Source organism: Aureococcus anophagefferens (assembly GCF_000186865.1).
Source record: "Aureococcus anophagefferens unplaced genomic scaffold AURANscaffold_40, whole genome shotgun sequence".
In the NCBI taxonomy this organism is placed as follows: Eukaryota; class Pelagophyceae; order Pelagomonadales; family Pelagomonadaceae; genus Aureococcus; species Aureococcus anophagefferens.
Window position 1 is genome coordinate 278,653 of NW_008705597.1, and position 18,710 is coordinate 297,362.

Consider the following 18,710-nt stretch of genomic DNA (forward strand, 5'->3'; position numbering starts at 1 on the left):
ACGCCGTCCCATCCGAGCCCCTGGCCGACGCCGTCCCTCGCGGACGTCCCCGGACTGGGGCGGACGCGTCGTGACCGCCCCCGGGACCACCCGGTATCGTTAGCAATTGTTTCGTACTTCTGGGGGGGGTCGACCGTGGTCAGAGCCCTTTACAGGACCATAGGCTCAGCCTACTGGACCTACCGCTACCCTGACTGACCTTCCCCACTGAGGAGGCTCTCCTCCTTTCTTTCTCCTTTCCTATCCCAAAGTACTGAGATCCTCCCTCCCTGGCGCTAACGCCAGTAGGTCAGTCCACGTAACTCTCGCAGCTGCCCCTGCGAGCTCACTTCAAGGCCACTACCCAGAGAAGCCTTCTCCCTCTGTTCTTTTGCCTGCACAAGCGACGTGCGTCGCAGTTTCGTGTTCTGCAGCCCGACGCGCAGCTCGTTCCTCTCGGGCCGGCTGCCCATTCAACACTCGCAACGACGACCCCGACGTCTGGAGTGCCGCGAGCGGCGAGGGCGCGGGGATCGGCACCAACATGACAGGGCTGGCAACGCGTGGGCGGGCGCGTACGAGGAGAAGCTCTTCAAGGCCGAGGCCACCGCCATCATCGGCGACTTCGCCGCGGCCGCGGCCGACGGCGACGACGCGCGGCTGTTTTTGTATTACGCGTCGCACCTGTCGCACACGCCGATGCAGGTGGAGCAACATGTGCTCGACGCGTTCCTCAACGAGAGCGCCACGCTGTCGCTGCCCGGTCTGGGCTACGCGGCCATGACCAACGCGCTCGACGCCGCGGTGGCGAACGTCACCGCGGGATGTGGGAGCGCACGCTGTTCGTCTTCTAGTCGGACAACGGCGGCCCAATCTACGCCGCGAACTTTCGAGCGACCGGCGGCTGCCCGAGCGCCATGCGGCCGGGGATGCATCCCTACGGGACCGGCGGGGCGGGAACCCTACCGCTCGACGTGCCTCGACTTTGGCGGCGCCGCGAACAACTGGCCGCTTCGCGGCGGCGAGGCCAGCTGCTGGGAGGGCGGCGTGCGCGTGGCTGGCTTCGTGAGCGGGGGTGCGCTGCCCGCGGCGCAGCGCGGCACGCGCTGCGCCGGACTGTTGCACACGGCGGACTGGTACGCAACCTTTGGCGCGGGGCTCGCCGGACTCGATCCAACCGACAAAGCCAACACAAGTTTTTTTTTTATAAAATAAAAATGATTTGCGTATGAACATATTAAACATAAATCTATATACTTATTTAAAATGGATGTCATGCATGTAATTAAGCGCGATAATTCCCGTGAAACTGTTTCTTTTGACAAGATAGCGAAGCGATTTAAACAATTGATTAATGGCGATTCTAAAAAGAAACCGTTGAAAGTAGATTGGATTTCACTTACTCAGAAGATTTGTGGTGAAATGTATTCTGGCGTTCATACTCACGAATTGGATGAACTTGCTGCTCAAACGTGTGCCTCTCTTATTACAGAATGTGCTTCAGGAGTGGTGTCATTGACACCACTCAACGGAGTGTCTGTCAATATTGTCTTCAACTCCGTTTCTATAGACGCGGGGCGCGGCGAGCGGGCTGCCCTCGATCGACTCGCTGGACATGTGGCTGATGGTGAGCGGTGCGAATGCGACGTCGAGCGGAAAGCCGGGGCCGCGCGCGCTAGTGACGGCGCGGTACAAGCTGCTGCTTGGAAACGCGGGCGCGCCCGGCCTGGGGATGGACGGCTGGACGGGCCCGCACTTTCCCAACGCGAAATCGATGGACCACACCTGGCCCCAGACTGCGGCGCGGGCCGCCTCTTCGATTTGCTGTTGGACCCGACGGAGCATCACACTGCCAAATACACCGTACTGTGTCATTCTTATTTCCCCCTGCGATATTGGTTGCTCTTGATTTGTTCTCGGTTCCTAGTTGCATGTATCTCGTAGATTATTGGCCCCCATATATATAGTTTGATTTATTTGATTTATTTATTTCTTTACTTCAGAGGCATGCAGATCGATCGACGCGATCTCGGAGCGATCGACACGGACACGCGCTCGGCGACGGACGCGTCCAGATTTAGGACAATGACGGGTCGACGACAAAGAGGCAGCTGCGCTGGCACCGAAACCGACGAGGTGACCTTAAGCTTCAGACCTCCTGCGCGGCCCGCTCGAGGCGCTGGGCGTCGACGGATTTAGGTCGGCAAGCACGCACCGCGCGATAGACGCGCGCACCATGACCAGAGGAGTGTCGCCGCTGCCCTCGATCAGGCGAAGGCACCAACGAGGTGCGTCGGATAGCGGCGTTTAACATATCCCGCCGGCGGGATATGTTAGCAAGGGCAAGTGGGCGCGGCCGACCTCGAGGCCCAGACGGACATCAGTTACGTCGGCGCGACCTCCAGGACGCCATCGTCCCCCGCGCCGAAGGCGAACGCGTGGCGGTTGAAGGCGAGGCGGGAGATGTCGGCGCCCGCCGCCGCGCAGAGGGGCGCCTTCGCCGCGAGGACGAGGTGGACGAGCCAGGCCTCGTTGTGGTCGAAGCCCGTCGTGCCCGGTCGGACGGAGATATCGCAGCCCTCGACGACGGGCGCGCCGAGGGGCGCGGTGTCGACGGCGCCACCGCGGGCACCGAGCGCGGCCTTGAGCTCCGCGAGCGTCGCCGGGTAGGCGTCGAACGCCGCGCGCGGCAGCGACAGCCACCACCAGCGCACCGTCGAGAGGTCCGACGCTCGGGCCGCCGCGGCGTCGAAGGGCAGGAAGCCGCCGCCGCCGCCGCGCGCGGCGCCGCGGTCCGCAAAGGCCCGGGCCGTCGCAAAGACGCGTTCGAAGGTCGCGCCGCGCGCGTAGTGGTACAGGTCGTAGCGCGCGTGCACGCCGTCGCGCGACGGCGCCAGGGACGCGAGCCGGAAGGACGGGTCGGCCCACAGGACGTCCGTGCGCGCGCAGACGACCGCGTCGAAGCCGCGCAGGGCGGCGCCGAAGCGGTCGACGGCGACCGCGAGCTGGGCCTCCGCGTGGGCGCCCCGGGGCGCCGCGGCGACGGCGGCGTCGGCGCAGCCGACGCCGCCGCCGCCGGACGTCGCAGTTCGCGCAGGCCAGGGCGAGGGTCTCCGTGAGATTCGTCGCCGCGTAGGGCGCCGCGGCCGCGAGATTCTCCGCGACGCCGCCGCAGCGATCGGCCACGGCGTCGAAGACGCACCGCGGCGCCGGCGACCCGGCGCAGCCGTTGGCGCGGTGCGCCGCCATCGTGGACCGGACGGCCGCCTCCACGGCGGCCGGCCATGCAGACGCGGGCAGCTCGTCGACGACCGCCGCCGCCGCCGCCCGACGTCCGGCGCCGCGTCGAGGCGCCACTCGACGCTGAGCGGCGCGTCCCCGAAGACGTTGGCGATCTGGACGGCGCACCACTCGGCGCGCGCCCAGGTCGCGAGGAGGACGAGGCTCCGCGCCGTCATCGGAGCGGCTGCCCTTGGCGCGGATTCCTCATCGTGTAATTACAGCCTACCTCAACCCTCGTACTCAACAACCGGACCAAGAGGTAGGCGGTAGACTACCCTCAGACAGCATGTAGTACCAACTAACTACCCCTGAGTCGCGACCTGCTCAAAATGAGTGGTCAAAACAGCTGCTGCAACATAGGGTCAACGAAGCCTGTGAACCACCCGCCCTGGCCAATCGGCAGCTGGAGGGCTGCTCGGCCACGACCTCCACTCGGTCGAAATTTATGATCGAGCGTCAAAATCACCAGTTTGCTCGAGTTCGAGATCCAAACTGGCCGATAGAGCCAAAACAAGCACATTTCCGGTGGAATCGAGTGGTCTCCCGCGGCTCCAGGGGCACTACCCCCACTACCACTACCACTACCTAACCCCATTCTCAGAGCACCCATCGCAGATCAACATGACATTAGTTATCGTATTTTGTGCATGCCTCTTGAACCGGACGCAGTGACCCGTCGAGCGCGCTTCCCCTTCAATAACTAGTCACAACTTTGTTTACCCCTTGGCCAAGCGCCCTTGTTTTGGACTTCCGGACCGTCGTCTTGAAGGCGATATGGTCGACAAACCCGCGCGCGTGAGCATTTGAAAACCTGAACACTGAACCTCCGCGGATGGGACATCGTGCGCCGGTGGGGTCCGTCTTACACCGCATCATCCATGGTCTCGTTCCGCCGGAAGCGCCACCGCTGGCACGTGCGCTGGGCGTTCGAGGGGTGGGAGCGCTGGCGCCGCCACCAGGACGCCCTCGACGACCAGAGCAGCGACAGCGACGACGACGACGAGTTCTTCGTTCCCGCGGCCGGCGACGCGGCCAACGGCGCGGCGCCGTCCTCCTCCTCGTCGTCCTCCTCCGGTGAGCATGACGAGGATCATCAGAAGGAGGTAAAAGCGGCCTACAACGCCGCGGTGCAGCGACACGAACAGGAGCAGGAAGAGTGGCTGAGCAAGCATATCAGACAGTAAATTGCGATTTCGTTGCCTTTGGTGTATTCTTATGGGAGACTTCCTTCTTAAGTACGCTCTCGCTCCCACTTAAACTGCCCCTTTAGAGCACCGCAGCTGCTTTTTCCGTTTCTGTTAGCTGCGGATCAGATTTGTGATTCTGCACGTGTCGCGCAATGTCTTTCATCTTGTTCGCGGCGCATAGGATTAGCAGGCTACCCACAACAAGGGGAACAGCGGTCCTCTGGTCATTGCGGGCACCAGAAGAGCCGCGATGGTGGCGTTTCAGCGCACACCAACGACCTGTTAACAACATGAAAGAAACCTATGCGTGCAACTATGTGTAGCAGGCACTCTTTATGATAAAAACTTGGACACTGACGGCGATCACAAAAGAAAATGACACACAGGGTATGCCAACTAAAGTAACATAGAGTATCACAGAAATGGCAGAAAGTCGACCCTGTTTGTCTATTGGAGCTTGGCTCGTCCACATGGCGCCAAGTGGTATTGTCGCACCTGGAAGAACAAGACAGCAAAGAATGCTTATTAGTAGAAAACCCCAGAGAGTGCTTGAAAAAGCGCCCCCAAGGCAGATCAGGGAAAGAAGAGCTTGATAGTACGGCATCACATATATTTCAGTCTTGTTCCCATGTCTAAAATGTCTCCACCACAAGTAGGTCCCAATGCTTGTAGGAGCAATCAAAACAAGGCCAAATTCAGCACGTAGCTTGGCGTTTGGATCAAACTTGTATTGAAATACATTGAAAATAGTGAAGAAGTAAATAGTCATACCCCATGAAAACAACAAAAAAAAGATAGTCAGATCAACAAGCAACTTCTCACCGGTCCGCCATCTTGCTAGCTGGTCGCGAAATCCAAACCACACTTCGCCTCGTGCCCCACGAATGGCAGCTGACAGAATCACAAGGGGAGGCAAATTGGTGTTGTGGGGTTTAGACTCAGGTAGAAGTACTACGAGAAACTGAGAAACAAACAAGACCGATAGCGCGATATATATTGCATGACGGATTGAGAGAGCCTCGCTAGAAAGAACCAAGCTGCCGACGATGTGCCCAACAACAGAACCAGCGCCAGTGTACACACCGGTGAACACGCCGCCGACTTGGATGTGACGAAGTCCAGCTTCAGAGCAAGCAGTCTTGCTCAACAATTCTGCTCCTGCATTGTTAGAATTGGGATCACGATGTGTCGAATCCAAGTGCAGGGTGAGATCAAACAAGTAAAGAGTTTTAGCAAAATCGTGCAAATTCAAGATTGCTCGAACCCCATACAGTGCCAGGATCAAATGCATATCTTTACTCCAGCAAATTACAATCCAGAGAAGAATTTCAACCAGTTGGCTAATAACGATGCACGGGACTCGAGGCAATCTATCAACAACTTCTCCGTGAAACTGCACGAGGCAGATACGCGGAAGTGTATGATACATATATGCCAATGAGACAAAAGTCGCAAGTCTTCCAGGGTTGTTATTGCATACGTTAGCGATGATGTAGCTCAAAAGTGGAGGAGCAAGCATACCAGAGCCAAATCCAGACGCAAGGCAGTACCGAAGGTAGGGCTTGAGGCTCGCCGGACAAAGGGCATTATTCAACTCACTAATCTCTCTAACAGGTCCAGGATTTGAGGCGAACATCTAGGGTTTAGTTTTAAAAAAGAAAGAGGAATTTGCCAGGAACAATACCTCCCCGCAAATATCGGTGTCGGTGGAGCCGGTCGTCATTACGCGGGAGTCCAATCCGGACGGTACAGAGCGATTGCGCGGAGGGAAGTATTTTGAGAGACAATCCGCAGATGCATGCTTGTATAGACCAAATGGGTTCTTCTAGGAGTCGAAATCCGGGCAGCGAAGACGGGAGGCGGAGGAGTCAGGGAATAATTATTCGTTTCCGTCCACTTTGCCTTTCGTACCCACTAGCCTGAGCTAAAGGAAGCAGTAAACTCCTCCCGCAAGGGGGAGGCTTGGTAGCTGGGACGGAGGCGGGTAGGGTAGGGCGGGTGCTTCATTTGAGCCGAAGGAAGCGGAGAGGACCACCGCAGCCAGCATTTTTATTTAGCTGGATGATGATAGGAGGTCTAAACTCACTAACTCGTTACCGGAAACATATTGTACTGCCGTGAATGCAATTTTGGTCTCGGCGGGACGCGCCCCCGGGGCGGGGGGCTGGTCCTTTTTTTTGTTTCCGTATTCTTCCTCCAAAAGGAGCGGTTTCACGGCACGAATTCCAAGCCTCTACATCGCTGACCAAAAGCCGGAGAAATTCAATGGAGTCCTCAAACTCCTGCCCCTAACCGCCCATTCATGCCAGTTATGGCGGACGCGAGAGGAGCTAGGGGTTGCCATTATTTTCGGTAGTATCTTAGAATCCGCTACATCAAAGATGAGATGCTGGAGCCCGTCCCCTCCAAATACTTGCCAAGTATGTCAGTGACTAAGGCATCGTCCAATTCATCGAGCTCAATTTCACCTGTCATGTCCTTGTCGTAATTTGAAAATGTAGTATCAATCAACGTTCGTAGCAACTTGTTTCCACCGTCCTCGTCATCAGATGTGGGTAGAGGAAACTCACTTGCAACAGCGGTGATTGCCACGAATCTCGTCAATTCCAGCTTGTCAACACCGCCAGACCTGGGAGTTAGCGATGCGACGATTTAGCGGTCGACACGTACCGATTGTCGTCCAACTGCGTCCAAAAAGTATGCAAACTCAAATCAAAATCTTGGCCCCGTGCCATCGCGCAAGCTGCGAAGATGGTTGCCAGCAGGATCATGAAGGGAATGTTCTATACGGAGTATCGTTCTCTCGGGCGCCTATATTCGCGAAGGGAGCGTTAGCCGATCCATTGGGTCATTTAGCGTTGAATCGCTGTCCGAAGGCTAGCCCCACTAGGGTAACACCCTGTGTGCCACCTACTATGGGTTGTTCCACCGTGCTAACACTGCCCCCCGTGTAACGGGGCTACCTGCAGTTCGTCGGACTCTGAGCCTCCCGGGACACCCCGCCCCGAGGCCGCGACCGCGCGTCGCGCGCCGGCGAGGCCGCGGCGGCTAGCACACCGCAGCCCTCGGGCAGCGCGGCGCGGCGCGCCCTGACGCGGCGCGACCGGCGGCCCCAGAGGCGCCACCGCTACCCCAGATGGCAGCCCCAGAGGCGCCGAAGACCAATCTAGCGACGCTGTTCGGCAATGCATAGAGTCGACTCCAGGCGCTGTCAAGGTTTCTTCAACGAATGGCCCCGAGCGTATGGCTGCAAAGCCCTGCTTCTCACGATTCCGCAAATCCAAAAATCTCGCGAATCGATGAGGTTTGAGCTGAGTTATGAGCATCTGAATGGCTGCCGCAGTGGGCCGAAATGTATGTCAGAAGCTGCTCCGGTGCGAGGGTTAGTCCTGGCTCCGGCCACGCGGACTTCGCGGGAGACTGCCTGATACTTCGCGGGAGACTGCCTGATACTTCGCGGGAGACTGCCTGATACTTTGCGGGAGACTGCCTGATACTTTGCGGAGACTGCCTGATACTTCGCAGGAGACCGCCTGATACTTCGCGGGATGTTTCCGTTTCTACGCGGCCGCGGAGCGACGCGCGGCCGCCGCGCGGAACGCGATCATCGAGTGGTCGGTTTGGACGTCGGATGGGAACCCATCCGACGCGTCGGACTTGTCTTAGAACGCGTCACTACGGGTCGTTTCTACGGAGACGATTTTACTGGGGGAGCCTCCTCAGAGCCGGAGCCTCTTGGGCGCGGCGGACAGACGCTCTTCGACGCGGCCTCTGTTGCGGGCCGCGGAGCTCCCGGAGGCGCTGGAAATGACGCCCCCACACCCACCTTGCAAGGCAAGCCACGCAGCGTCCGCGTTCGCGCGATCTCGTCGAACGTCGTGGCGAAATCGACGACGTCGTCTTCGAGGGAGAGAATCCGGTTCGCTCGACAGTTTCCACCTGCTTCCACCCCGCGAAACTGGGCGCAGAGGCCGAGGGAAAGGGGTTCGTTCGAGCGAGCGACCCGCTGGGGCGGGCGGCGCCGGGCGCCGGGCGCATCCGGGCCCGACGTCGCTTGTCGTCGAGAACCCGTCCGGCGGGCGCTTTGAGAGTGTTCCACCTGTCTCCACCCCGCGAAACTGGGCGGAGAGGCCGAGGGAAGGGGGCTCGTTCGAGCGGGCGAAACGCTGGGTCGGGGCAGTCCGGGGCACGGGGGACCCGGGGTGTGCCGCGGGCCTCGTTCGGGCGTGCGCTCGTCGGGCTACTTCGGGGCCGCGGGGCCGTAGCCGGGGGGCCGTGAAGCGGTCGCAGCCCTGGGGGAACTCGGGGTTCCTCGAGGGGCACGTCTCCTTCGAGACCTCGTCCCCGGCGCAGGCCTCGCGCGCGCGCGCGGGAACCCGACGCCTGCGACGACGACGACGACCCCGGGGACGAAGACGACGCCGTCCACTGCGGCTGCTGCTCGAAGATCCTGGCTCCCACCGACGAGCCGTGCGACAGCTGCGGCGCCATCATCTGCTCCGCTAACATATCCCGCCGGCGGGATATGTTAAATGAACGTTCCCGGAACGTTCCGTGAAGTGCAAGGTTTGAGTTGAAGTCTTGCACTCAACGTTGAGTGCAAGCTTTGAAGTTGAAGCCGCGGCGCGCGAGCGAGCCGTTCGCGCGCGCGTGGCGGAGCCGTGGCGGAGCGCGCGGGCGAGCCGTTAGCGGCGCAAAATAAAATCGAAAAAAGATAAAAGAAATTTCCTTGGTTTTCTACAAGTTTTTTATTGGCTGATTAATTATATCCACAGCGGCTCGCAGATGGCTGCCACGGGCAGCCCGTCGTCGACGCGTACGCGGCGCGGCGGCGAGAGCTCAGATGACGTGTATCAGCGTTTGCGCGCCGTCGTGGACAGCGTGTCACACGACGTTGCCGCCGATGCTGTACCGCTAGCAAGCTGTGCGAACTTGGAGAAATTGAAAAGGTATTTTTCCCGGTTCGAGATGCTGTTACGAATTATCAAAACAACGGAGAAGAGACCGTTGAGGAGAGAAAGAGAGGAGAGAGAGCACGGTTCGACGCGCTCGGGTCGCCGCCGATTTCCTTTTCTTTTTTTTCTTTTTCCTCCCGGGGCCCATGCACCGCACGGACGTCGCCGTCCTCTAGGGAGGCAGCCTAGTGGGGCTGCCCTGCCGTGCGAGGGTGAACTATCGAGGTTACGCAGTGGCGGTACACCGGCGTCTCTGTTATCCTCACGTCACCGCAGCTGCCGTATATAATAAATACATACGGGGGCCGGGGCTACTGGACGAACGGGCAGAGGATCTGCCTCACTAGGTCCAGGAAGACTCTCCGTCTATCACAGTGCGAGAAGCAGCTATAACAGGGTTGGAAAGTATTAGGAAGGGAAGGGATATTTGGTGGCTCTGTACCAGCGAACCACTAGGGAGATATAAAATTCTCTATCTCTCTATATCAGCCAGGATATTCAGGATACAGAGGAGAGAGACAGAAGATATATCTCGTACTCGAGTACGAGTTATCGTCTGTCGCTGACATCCTCTTCTATTATTGTGCGCCTGAGCGCACCCCAGGAAAATCTTCTTTTGGGGGGGAGTGGGGCATATGTCAGGGAGTAATCCGGCGCCTAGGCCGCCGCCAAGAGGGTCTTATTCTTTGTCGGCCGGCGCTGGTGCGGGCGGGGCGGCCCCAGCCCCGGCACCAGGTGCGGCAGCAGAGGAAGGGGGGGCGGAAGCCCCGGCAGAGGCTCGCGCGGAGACCGCCGAGCCAGCGGCCACGAGCACTTTTGTGGCGCGGGTTGCCGCGTCACCGGGCGTGAACGTGGGCGTCGAAGTGCGGATTAAGGCGACAGACGAGAGGTTTATTGAAGGGGTGGTTACCGGGCGGCGCAACGTGGATGACAGCTATCCAGTGGCGCCGCTGGGCCTTAGTGGGGAGCGCGGTCTCGTATCAAATATGATGCACGGGCAGCACTTCCTCACGGTGGCCGAGTATGAGCGGGATTATACGAGTTGGCGAGGCTCACTACCGGGCAGCGCGCCCTCGGTGCCGCGGATAGCGACGCGGGACGCTCCGGTAGCCCGGGCGCCTGCTCGGTATACCAGCGAAACGGTACCTCCGGGTTTCGGGTTCAGCGAGGGCGGTTTCGTGAGCAAAGTCTTTGGATGCGCAGCGGAGCATGTGGACAAGTGTTGGCCGCCCTTTCTGCTCCTAGCTCAAAGCGTGGCTAAGGAATTCTTGGAGCAGGACGTTCTGACGCTGGTGGCAGCTGTGGAACAGGCCCTCGAAGGTGGCGAGGGCGTTGCTTTGGCACCCCCGGTTTTCGGTCTCTTCGATGATACCGAGAGCGTACTGCGAGGGCACGTGCTGCGGCTGGGGGCAGCTCTGAAGGAGGTGGCTACAAGGAAGGCCAAGAAGCAAAGAATCGAGGATCCAGGCTCGCGTCAGCCTGGGTCTTTAGGGCTCAAGGTGATGGAAGAGCTGTTGGGCGGGTCTCTGTCTCCGAAGGCCAAGGCGCTGTGCGCCGGGCTGGAGGACGCGGGTCGCACTATGACGGCAGCGAAAGCAGTGCTGGGCAAGCCGCCGGAGGACGACTTTGGCCGAGCTCTGCAGCGGGTAGCGCGGTCCACGGGGCCTTGCGACGTGGTCGCAAAAGGAACCTTTGGCAATACACTGGTCACCCTTCGAAAGGGCGCGGAGGACGGGATGGAGGAGCTGGCGCACAGGTCTAATTTTGGCAAGGTGCCGCCGAGCGGCGTGCGCGCGGGTCCGGCGTCCAAGAAAGGGGTGACTTTAAATTCGGTCCTGCGGACGGGGTCGATCGAGGGGCTGCATTACAGTGTCGCTTTGGCTTTCAGCGAAGGGGGGTACCAGGACTGGTTCGGAACCCACCGCTTTGATCGCGCGGCGGCGGCGGATCCGAAGCGGCCGTGTGGGCCGCCTGAGGCGCAAAACGTCCTGCGGGCAATTGTGCGGCATGTGGTGCAACCGGAATTTTGTGTCGCCGTTAGACCAGAACGGACCGATGGAATTTATAACTAGCCTTTCCAAGGACATGCCCCACGACTGCCAGGTGCGGACTTACGCCCTAGGTCATGACCGCTAGGTGCTCGAGCGTCTGCGCGCCATCCCCGAGGACGTCGCGCTCGTCGTCCGCGGTCGTCCGCGCGGAGGCCTCCCGGACCGCGAGCCGGATGGCGGCGCGCAGGTCGTGGTGGAGGTCCTGGAAGTCGGCGGCGCGCCTGCGCACGTCCAACTCGCTCTCGATGGACGGCTGGAAGAGGAGGCCCACGACGAGGTCGGCCTTGTCGCGGTCCGCGGGGCCGGCGTCGCGGAACGCGGGGTCGTCGTGGAGCAGCGCGAGCACCGCGCGCTCGGCGCGCGCGAAGTGGTCTTCGACGCCCTCGGTGGCGCCCTCGAGCTCGGCCACGGCGCCGTCCTCGTCCTCCACGAGCACGGGGCGGGCGGCGTCGGCTTCGCGGCGCGCCCGAGCCAGGAACTCCGGCCCTCGCAGGTCGACCGTCGGCTCTGCGTGGACCGCGGCGAGCGTGCACGGCGGCGGCGGCGTGGAGCCGGCGTCCGCGGCCATGAGCTCGTCGAGGAGCTCGTCGCGGCGCGGCGCGGCGCGGCGCGGCCGCCGCGGCCGCCGCGGCCCGCCCAGGAGGTCCTCGTCGTCGCTGTCGTCGTCGGCGACCGCGGCGGACGGCGCGGAAGCCGTGGCCGCCACCGCCGGCGTGGCGTCGCGCGCCGGGAGCGCCGCGTCGCGCGCCGGGAGCGCCGCGTCCGGCGCCGAGAGCGACGCGTCCGGCGCCGGGGCCGCCGGCGCCGGGGGCGCGGGCGCGGGCGCGGGCGCGGCGGCGGCCGCGCTCGAAGCGGGCGCCGACAGCTGCTCCATGGACGTGAAGACGAAGGACACGAGCGGCGTGTTCGCCGCCGTCGTGACGAGCGGCGCGTCCTCCGACACCATCGCGTCGTCGTCGTCGTCGTCGCCGTCGGAGCCTTCCGCGGCCGCGCCGGAGAGCGCGAGCGTCTCGCGGATTCGGAGCTTCGCGTCGAGGAGGTCGCCGAGCCACGAGGCGCGGCCCTCGCGGGGGATCTCGGAGGCGGCGCGCGCGCTCCAGCGGCTCGGGTCGTGGTGCTCGGGCACGGGCGCGCGCGGGCCGGCGCTCGCGTCGGCGGCGGCCAGATCGTCGTCGGAATCTTCGCCGAGCTCGTCGAAGTCGCCGCCGCCGCGGTCGTGGAGGCGCGACGGGGACTCGCTCCGCGAGAAGATCTCGGTTCGGTCCGGGCTCGTGGGCGGCGGGAAGCCGCCCTGGGTGAGGATCGCGCAGAGGCCGTCCTTCTCGGCCTGGCGCCCGACGATCGTCTCCTCGATCGTGCCCCGGCCCACGAGGCGGATGACCGTGCACGCCCGCGACTGGCCGATGCGGTGGATGCGCATGGCGGCCTGCTCGTCCTGCGCCGGGTTCCACGAGGGGTTCAGCAACATCATGAAGTTCGCGCCGATGAGCGTAACGCCCTCGAGGTTTTGGACCGTCGCGAGCATGCACCGCGCGTCGAGCTCGTTCAGGGACCGCCGGTTTGCCGAGCGCGTCGCGGCCGACTGCTCGCCCGTGTGCCAGACGCAGAAGCGCGGCGCCGACCAACGGGACCTGCGGCGGGGCGGGCCGGTCGCGCGTGCGGCGACCCCCGCGACGCGGACGCTGGTTCGCGACCGGATCCAGTTCGCGATGATGACCAGCGGCATCTTGAACGACGACGCGACCACGACCTTGCCGCGAGTCCTGGTCAAAATGTGGGTCAAAATCACGGCCGCGGCCTGCAGCTTGCCGCTGAGCTCGAGCACGCGGTCGGGCCTCTCGGGCCAGGGCCGGAAGACGCGGTCCGCCGACAGCTTCTCCGCGCCCGAGTTCAGCAGCGACGCGTGCACGCAGAGCTTCTGGAGCGCGCCGACGAGCACGAGGGCCTTCGCCGTCGCCGCCCCGCCCCGCGCCGCGGCGCGTTCGCAGACGTGGTCGTAGAGCTGCTTCTCCGCCGGCGTGAGCTCGACGACGACAATGTGCGTCGTCTGCGGCGGCAGCGCGAGCGCTTGCGTCTCTCGCCGCAGGTGCAGGCCGCCGAGCGTGTTCTGGAGCCACGACCACGCGCGCTCCGCGACGAACGCGCGGCCTGGGCTCGCGCCGACGACGCGACCTTGGTCGATGCGCGCGAGGAGAACGTAGGGCAGAGTCGCCGGGTCCAGGAGCAGGAGGAGCGTGTGGAGCTCGGAGAGGTCGTTGCTCATTGGCGTCGCCGTGAGCAGGAGCAGGCGGCGGCGCCGAAGGCTGGACGCGACGGTGGACTGCTTCGTGCCGGGGTTCTTGAGCCTGTGGGCCTCGTCGAAGACCTCCTCGCCTCGTCGAAGACGAGGAGGTCGAGCATGGCCGTGAAGGCCTTCGCGTGCCGCACCATGGCCTCGTAGCTGATGACCGCGACGAGCGGCGCCGACGTCGTCGCCAGCCGCCGCAGGACCTCCGCGACGGACAGCGCGCGGGAGTCGCCGTCGGCGGTGACGATGGCCGGGGCCTCGGTGCCGAGGAACTTGCGGAACTCGGCGAGCCAGACGGGCACGACGGTGGCCGGCGCGACGACCAGGACCCGCGTCGCCGCGGCGCCTGCGCCGTCTTGCCCATGCCCGGCGCGTCGCCGAGGATCGCCGCGCGCCGCGCGAGCACGAACTCGACGCCCTCGCGCTGGTGCGGCTTCAGCGCGTCCGCGAGGCCTCGCGGCACGTCGCGGAGCGCGGGCGCCGGCGGCGGCCGCGCGCGGACCGGCGGATCGCCGCGCGTCGGCTCGGCGGCAGGCGCGGGGACGAGTCCGCGAGGAGGGTCTGGGGCGTCAAAACGAGGCGAAAATCCGGCTCCTGCCGCGCGCGCGGGTCCGGGAGCGGAGGCAGAAGCGTTTCCGCGGTGTCGGTCGCGGCTCCCTCGCCGTCACCGGGGCGCGCCGACGCGCCTGGAGCGGGATCGGGGCCGCCCATGACATGGTCGCCGCGGGCCCGCCCCTCGCCGGCAGTGTCGACGGCCGGAACACTGCCTACGAAGCGCACGAGGTGGGGTCCGCGCCGCGCGTCGTCGCGCGCCCCGAACGTCGCCCATGGGCCGCGAGAATTTTGCGCACCTGGTGCGCCCGACTGCGTATCACGTGGCGAAGCCATGGCGCACGGCGCGGGGTCCCAGGAGGCGATTTCCAGCGAGGCGCTCCGGGAGCAGCTCCTCACATGCCTCTCCTGTGCCTCGCCGGGGGGAACTCACGACCAACCTCCGCCGCGACGGCTACCTAGGGGCGGCCTGGCTCGGCTCGCCGAGGTACCCCACGAACCCCCCTGGATAAGAGCCTGAAGTTATGACCTCAGGCGCCCGAGGGTAAGGGAGCGGCATTGTCTACTCATGCCAGATACTATCTCTCTAGACATTTAACCCAAAAATCTTGGGTTGTTTGTGTTGGATTTAAGTGTGGGTAACACACTCAACTCATCAATATTGATAATGTTGATATTAAATGTTTGAAAGTTGATGCAGCATTTCCCGATTCCCTAATGAAAGATCTTGGACGTGCCGGGCAACTTGGCTTGTCAGTACCTTTTTGTCTGTTTCGGCGTATTTTCCTGCATCTTGCTGAGCCATGGCTTCCCCCCCGGGACGCACAGACATTGCGTGCGTGAAGCTTTGGCTATTGTTATCATTCTTTAAGGTACCTTGAATGGCTTTTCGTGCGAATGTCTACTGATCCTGGAACACCACAGCATAGTTGTGTATAGAGCTGGATATATATATAACAATACATACTACAACAACAAATCCAGTGAGTAAACGAGACTTGTAATGACTTTCTGCTATCGCCGTGTCGTCCCTTTTGTATTCTGATTGGGAATCTTCCCTACGGAAGGGAATCACGGGAAAGCTCGCGAGAAAGGCTTCATACTCCGCACAAGTCCCGCATCTTTTGTTGCAATATGATCCAAAAGGGCCATGCGGTGACAATGAAGTGTGACATGTTGTATCGTCCATTGAAGTTAAAATCTCGCAACATTCAGTAGAGGTCTGTGCCAGACTGCAAACCACATAGAACTCCAAGGAGTCCTTTATCTCCCCATCATCACATGTTGATGTCGGTTTGTTTGAGCTCGGTTCGTGTGATGGCGGGGGACTGATAGTGGGAGCAGTAGTCGAGGGGCAAAATGAAGGAACGGGTGAAGGTGGTGTTGTTGGTGCTGAGGATAACGTCGGAACGAGAGTTGGTTCTTTAGTGTAGGATGGAAATAGACTAGGACCATGGCTTGTAGTCGGATTCGGTGATGGTTCTGAACTAGGAAAATTTGTGATGGGAGTTGGCTCTGGAGAGGGCAATATTGTAGGAGCATCCGAACAAACACCCTCATGCAGGTTGCCGCGCATTGAATACACGCTATTTCGATTGCCATAGCTACCATTGAAAATTGATCCAGAGTAATCTTGTATAGAGTACTTCACATAGGTAGCATCTGCCCAGGCTGTTCCACTACAGCACTGAAATCTGTAACAGCCATCATCTAGACAGAATTCGACCACTTTGAGAAGACGGGTCTCAGCAGTGCCAGAGTCTTGATAATTAGCAAAACTTAAGAGTCTACGATCCCACCTATCTCTGATCTCAAACAACAGGCCCATCCAGCCTTTATCTGCGTCGCCATGCATTGTCAGATTGTAGCACGATGGTGCATTCGAGGGGGGATAACTTAAAGAGGGATAAAAAGACGGCGTCGCGAGATTCACCGGTGATGCATTTGCGGAAGGCCGCGTCGGCACCATTGATGGTTCTTGTGCATGACATAGATGAGTAATAACATAAAATTCCATTATCACTAGCATGATTCCCGCTCGAGAATGAAAAACTTTAGCAGCAAATTTTCATAAGGGAGCAATTTAATGTTCCCGCGTATCCGTGTCACCCGGTGTCACCCGCTCCCCTCAGGAGGAAGATTCTCCTGTATCTGCCCCACTGTGCTTATTCTCCCTTTTCTCCCTACCTTGCAGTCTCATATCTTCATGAGACTGAGGTCCCCACTTTAGTATGGGGGTCCTTCCTCCTTTTTCCCAATTTCCTTCCCTTTCTCTCTTTCTTTTCCACTTTAAGACAGTATAGAGTAACCCTCTCCTGTTGGGAATCAGGGCTGCTCAGCAGCCCCATCTCACTTTTCCATTTTCAGTCTAAGTCAGGAACACTGCCATTTCCCCTCAAGGGTTATGGGCCCACAGCGTTAATCCTGACCCAAGACTCTTTACCTTCGTTACATGGTAGATTAGCTAATTACAGCGGAACTTCGGAAAATTCGCTTAACAGGCTAACACTTTAAGGATCTCTTCTCGTAACAGAAATATGGGGGATGCAGATCAAGGGGGTAGACGTAACCCCGCGCGTGCCGCAAGGGCTCCTCGACCGCAAGAACCCGAAGGTGGTGAACCCGAAGGAGATGAACCACCCCAAGACCAACCCGAGCCAACAGAAGAAGAGCTGGCTCAGCAAGAAGCAGCTCGTCAAGAAGCAACTCGTCGGGATGCAGAAGCTCTTGCAGCAGCTGAGCGAGAGGCAGAAAGACAAGAACATCAGGATGAAATTACCAGAATGCAAGCTGAAATCGATACTCTCAGACAGCAGTCACCAGAGGAACGCAGGAATACAGATGGCATAACTTTAATTGGCAATGCTGTGAGAACCATGACTAGTATCTTGCGTCAAAATACAAATATCAGCAAAAAGCAATTGGAATTCCAGGAACTTCTTAATGCCGATGCTACAGCAGACGCCATGCTGAAGCAGCAGCAACTAACTGACCCAACTATGGGCAACTCTAGCTGGTACACTGGTGTACTTAGTTCGGAACAATCCAGACATTTTTCCAAGGGTATCATCACCAGTAAGGAGTTTAGCTATTCTAAGGCTAATAATGAGTTTCAGAAGGCAAGTAAACCAAACGACATGCATTTTCCGAGGAGTTTGGAGGATCTACCGGATACAACAGAAGCCTGGAAAGCAAGCTTCAATGACTCATTACAGCAAATTGTGATGGAGTCACCAGACTATCATGCGTATGTTACCACTAGCTCAAAAGTTACCGATTATATCAACTCACGAATTGAAATTCGAATGAAAGAAATTCGCAATCATGATTCAACTAAGAACTTCGAATTTGATAAACTCCAAGACCTTCAGATTCCACCGGTAGAGGGTGCACACATGTTGTCTGCTGTACTTGTCAAAGATGTCGGTGAGTTCCCTCCGCGAGTTACTACACCAGGCTGGCAATTTGGTGTACTTGAACCTGTTTATTATAATGATGGATCAAGCGCTGATCAACGCACCTTATTGTGCATACCCAGCAATTTCTCATCCTTGAATCTTACTGATCATCCGCCTTTCATTCCCTTCAATGACTATACTCGCAGATATTACGACCATCTCCTTCACAAAGTCCAAGGTGATCGAGAATACTGTCCTAATCCTCGTAGGGTACCGGGGTCTCCACACTTCTGTGATAGAGATCACATGGACCTTGAAGAATTCAATGCGTTTGATAAGAAATTGTTTGACCTGTTCATGAGCTGGCTCAAGAAGTCGATGACAGCCATACAGCAGCCAGCTAAGATTTCCGAGATTGAGATTTTCGAAAAGAAGCTCCGGCGGACCAATAATTGCTGCCTGATTTATGCAGCTCTGCAATGGACCAATCTATATCTTTGCGGAAACTCAAATGTTGTTGCCATCAACATTCGAAATCATGTTAATCAAGTGAAACATCGAGCTATGAGGGACTGGCCTAATGCCGATCTATGCCATATACTGGCCTTCTACCTCACTGCAGAGGACAAGATTAAGATATTTTCTCCACGGAATGTATCCCACCACTTGAACATGGAAGATCTGTTACAGGAAACTATCGATCAAATAGGCAAACATGTCACTGAAGCGGCATGGGAACGCGCAAACGGAGATAAATCCACTTTCATGCACAAGATGATTAAGGCAGCGGAAGGCCTTGGTCAATGGTTCAACAATTCAGTCGACAAGAAGTCACCAGAGTCGATGCGAAACTTGGATCAAGCTGTCCCAGGTTTGTCGCAAGCTGTTGGATCAATGCAGAACCTTCTAGCGTTCTTTCAGCATATCTACAGCTCTCATGGTGTCACCATTGGTCCTACCCCTGACAGATTTACAGTCAAATGCCATCGAGCTCACACTAGCTTGCAAAGATAAGTCGA

The 18,710-nt window shown here is 59.4% G+C and overlaps 4 protein-coding genes across 4 annotated transcripts in view; 1 reads left to right on the plus strand and 3 right to left on the minus strand.

The window, feature by feature from the left end:
- The window catches only part of AURANDRAFT_67511 (hypothetical protein), a gene marked incomplete at both ends in the record, with an annotated part of 4,451 nt that extends 601 nt beyond the window's left edge, over nt 1-3,850 (plus strand). Inside the window, 5 exons of the mRNA XM_009042961.1 lie at nt 399-792; nt 1,270-1,613; nt 1,985-2,048; nt 2,385-2,996; nt 3,554-3,850. Coding sequence (XP_009041209.1) covers nt 399-792; nt 1,270-1,613; nt 1,985-2,048; nt 2,385-2,996; nt 3,554-3,850 — 1,711 coding nt within the window. The remainder of the gene's footprint in view (nt 1-398; nt 793-1,269; nt 1,614-1,984; nt 2,049-2,384; nt 2,997-3,553) is intronic.
- A 283-nt stretch (nt 3,851-4,133) lies between these two features.
- On the minus strand, nt 4,134-5,967 carry AURANDRAFT_67512 (hypothetical protein; the record flags this gene model as incomplete). Its single annotated transcript, XM_009042975.1, has 4 exons — nt 4,134-4,375; nt 4,739-4,749; nt 4,833-4,943; nt 5,048-5,967. The coding sequence occupies 4 exons, from the start codon at nt 5,965-5,967 to the stop codon at nt 4,134-4,136; spliced, it is 1,284 nt and encodes a 427-aa protein (XP_009041223.1).
- An 851-nt stretch (nt 5,968-6,818) lies between these two features.
- On the minus strand, nt 6,819-7,219 carry AURANDRAFT_67513 (hypothetical protein; the record flags this gene model as incomplete). Its single annotated transcript, XM_009042974.1, has 2 exons — nt 6,819-7,077; nt 7,119-7,219. 2 exons carry the CDS (start codon nt 7,217-7,219, stop codon nt 6,819-6,821), a joined length of 360 nt encoding a protein of 119 aa, XP_009041222.1.
- A 5,523-nt stretch (nt 7,220-12,742) lies between these two features.
- On the minus strand, nt 12,743-12,979 carry AURANDRAFT_33074 (hypothetical protein; the record flags this gene model as incomplete). Its single annotated transcript, XM_009042973.1, has 1 exon — nt 12,743-12,979. A coding segment is annotated over one exon (237 nt), but the record flags the coding sequence as incomplete, so codon positions are not given.
- Between the last annotated feature and the right edge of the window lie 5,731 nt (nt 12,980-18,710).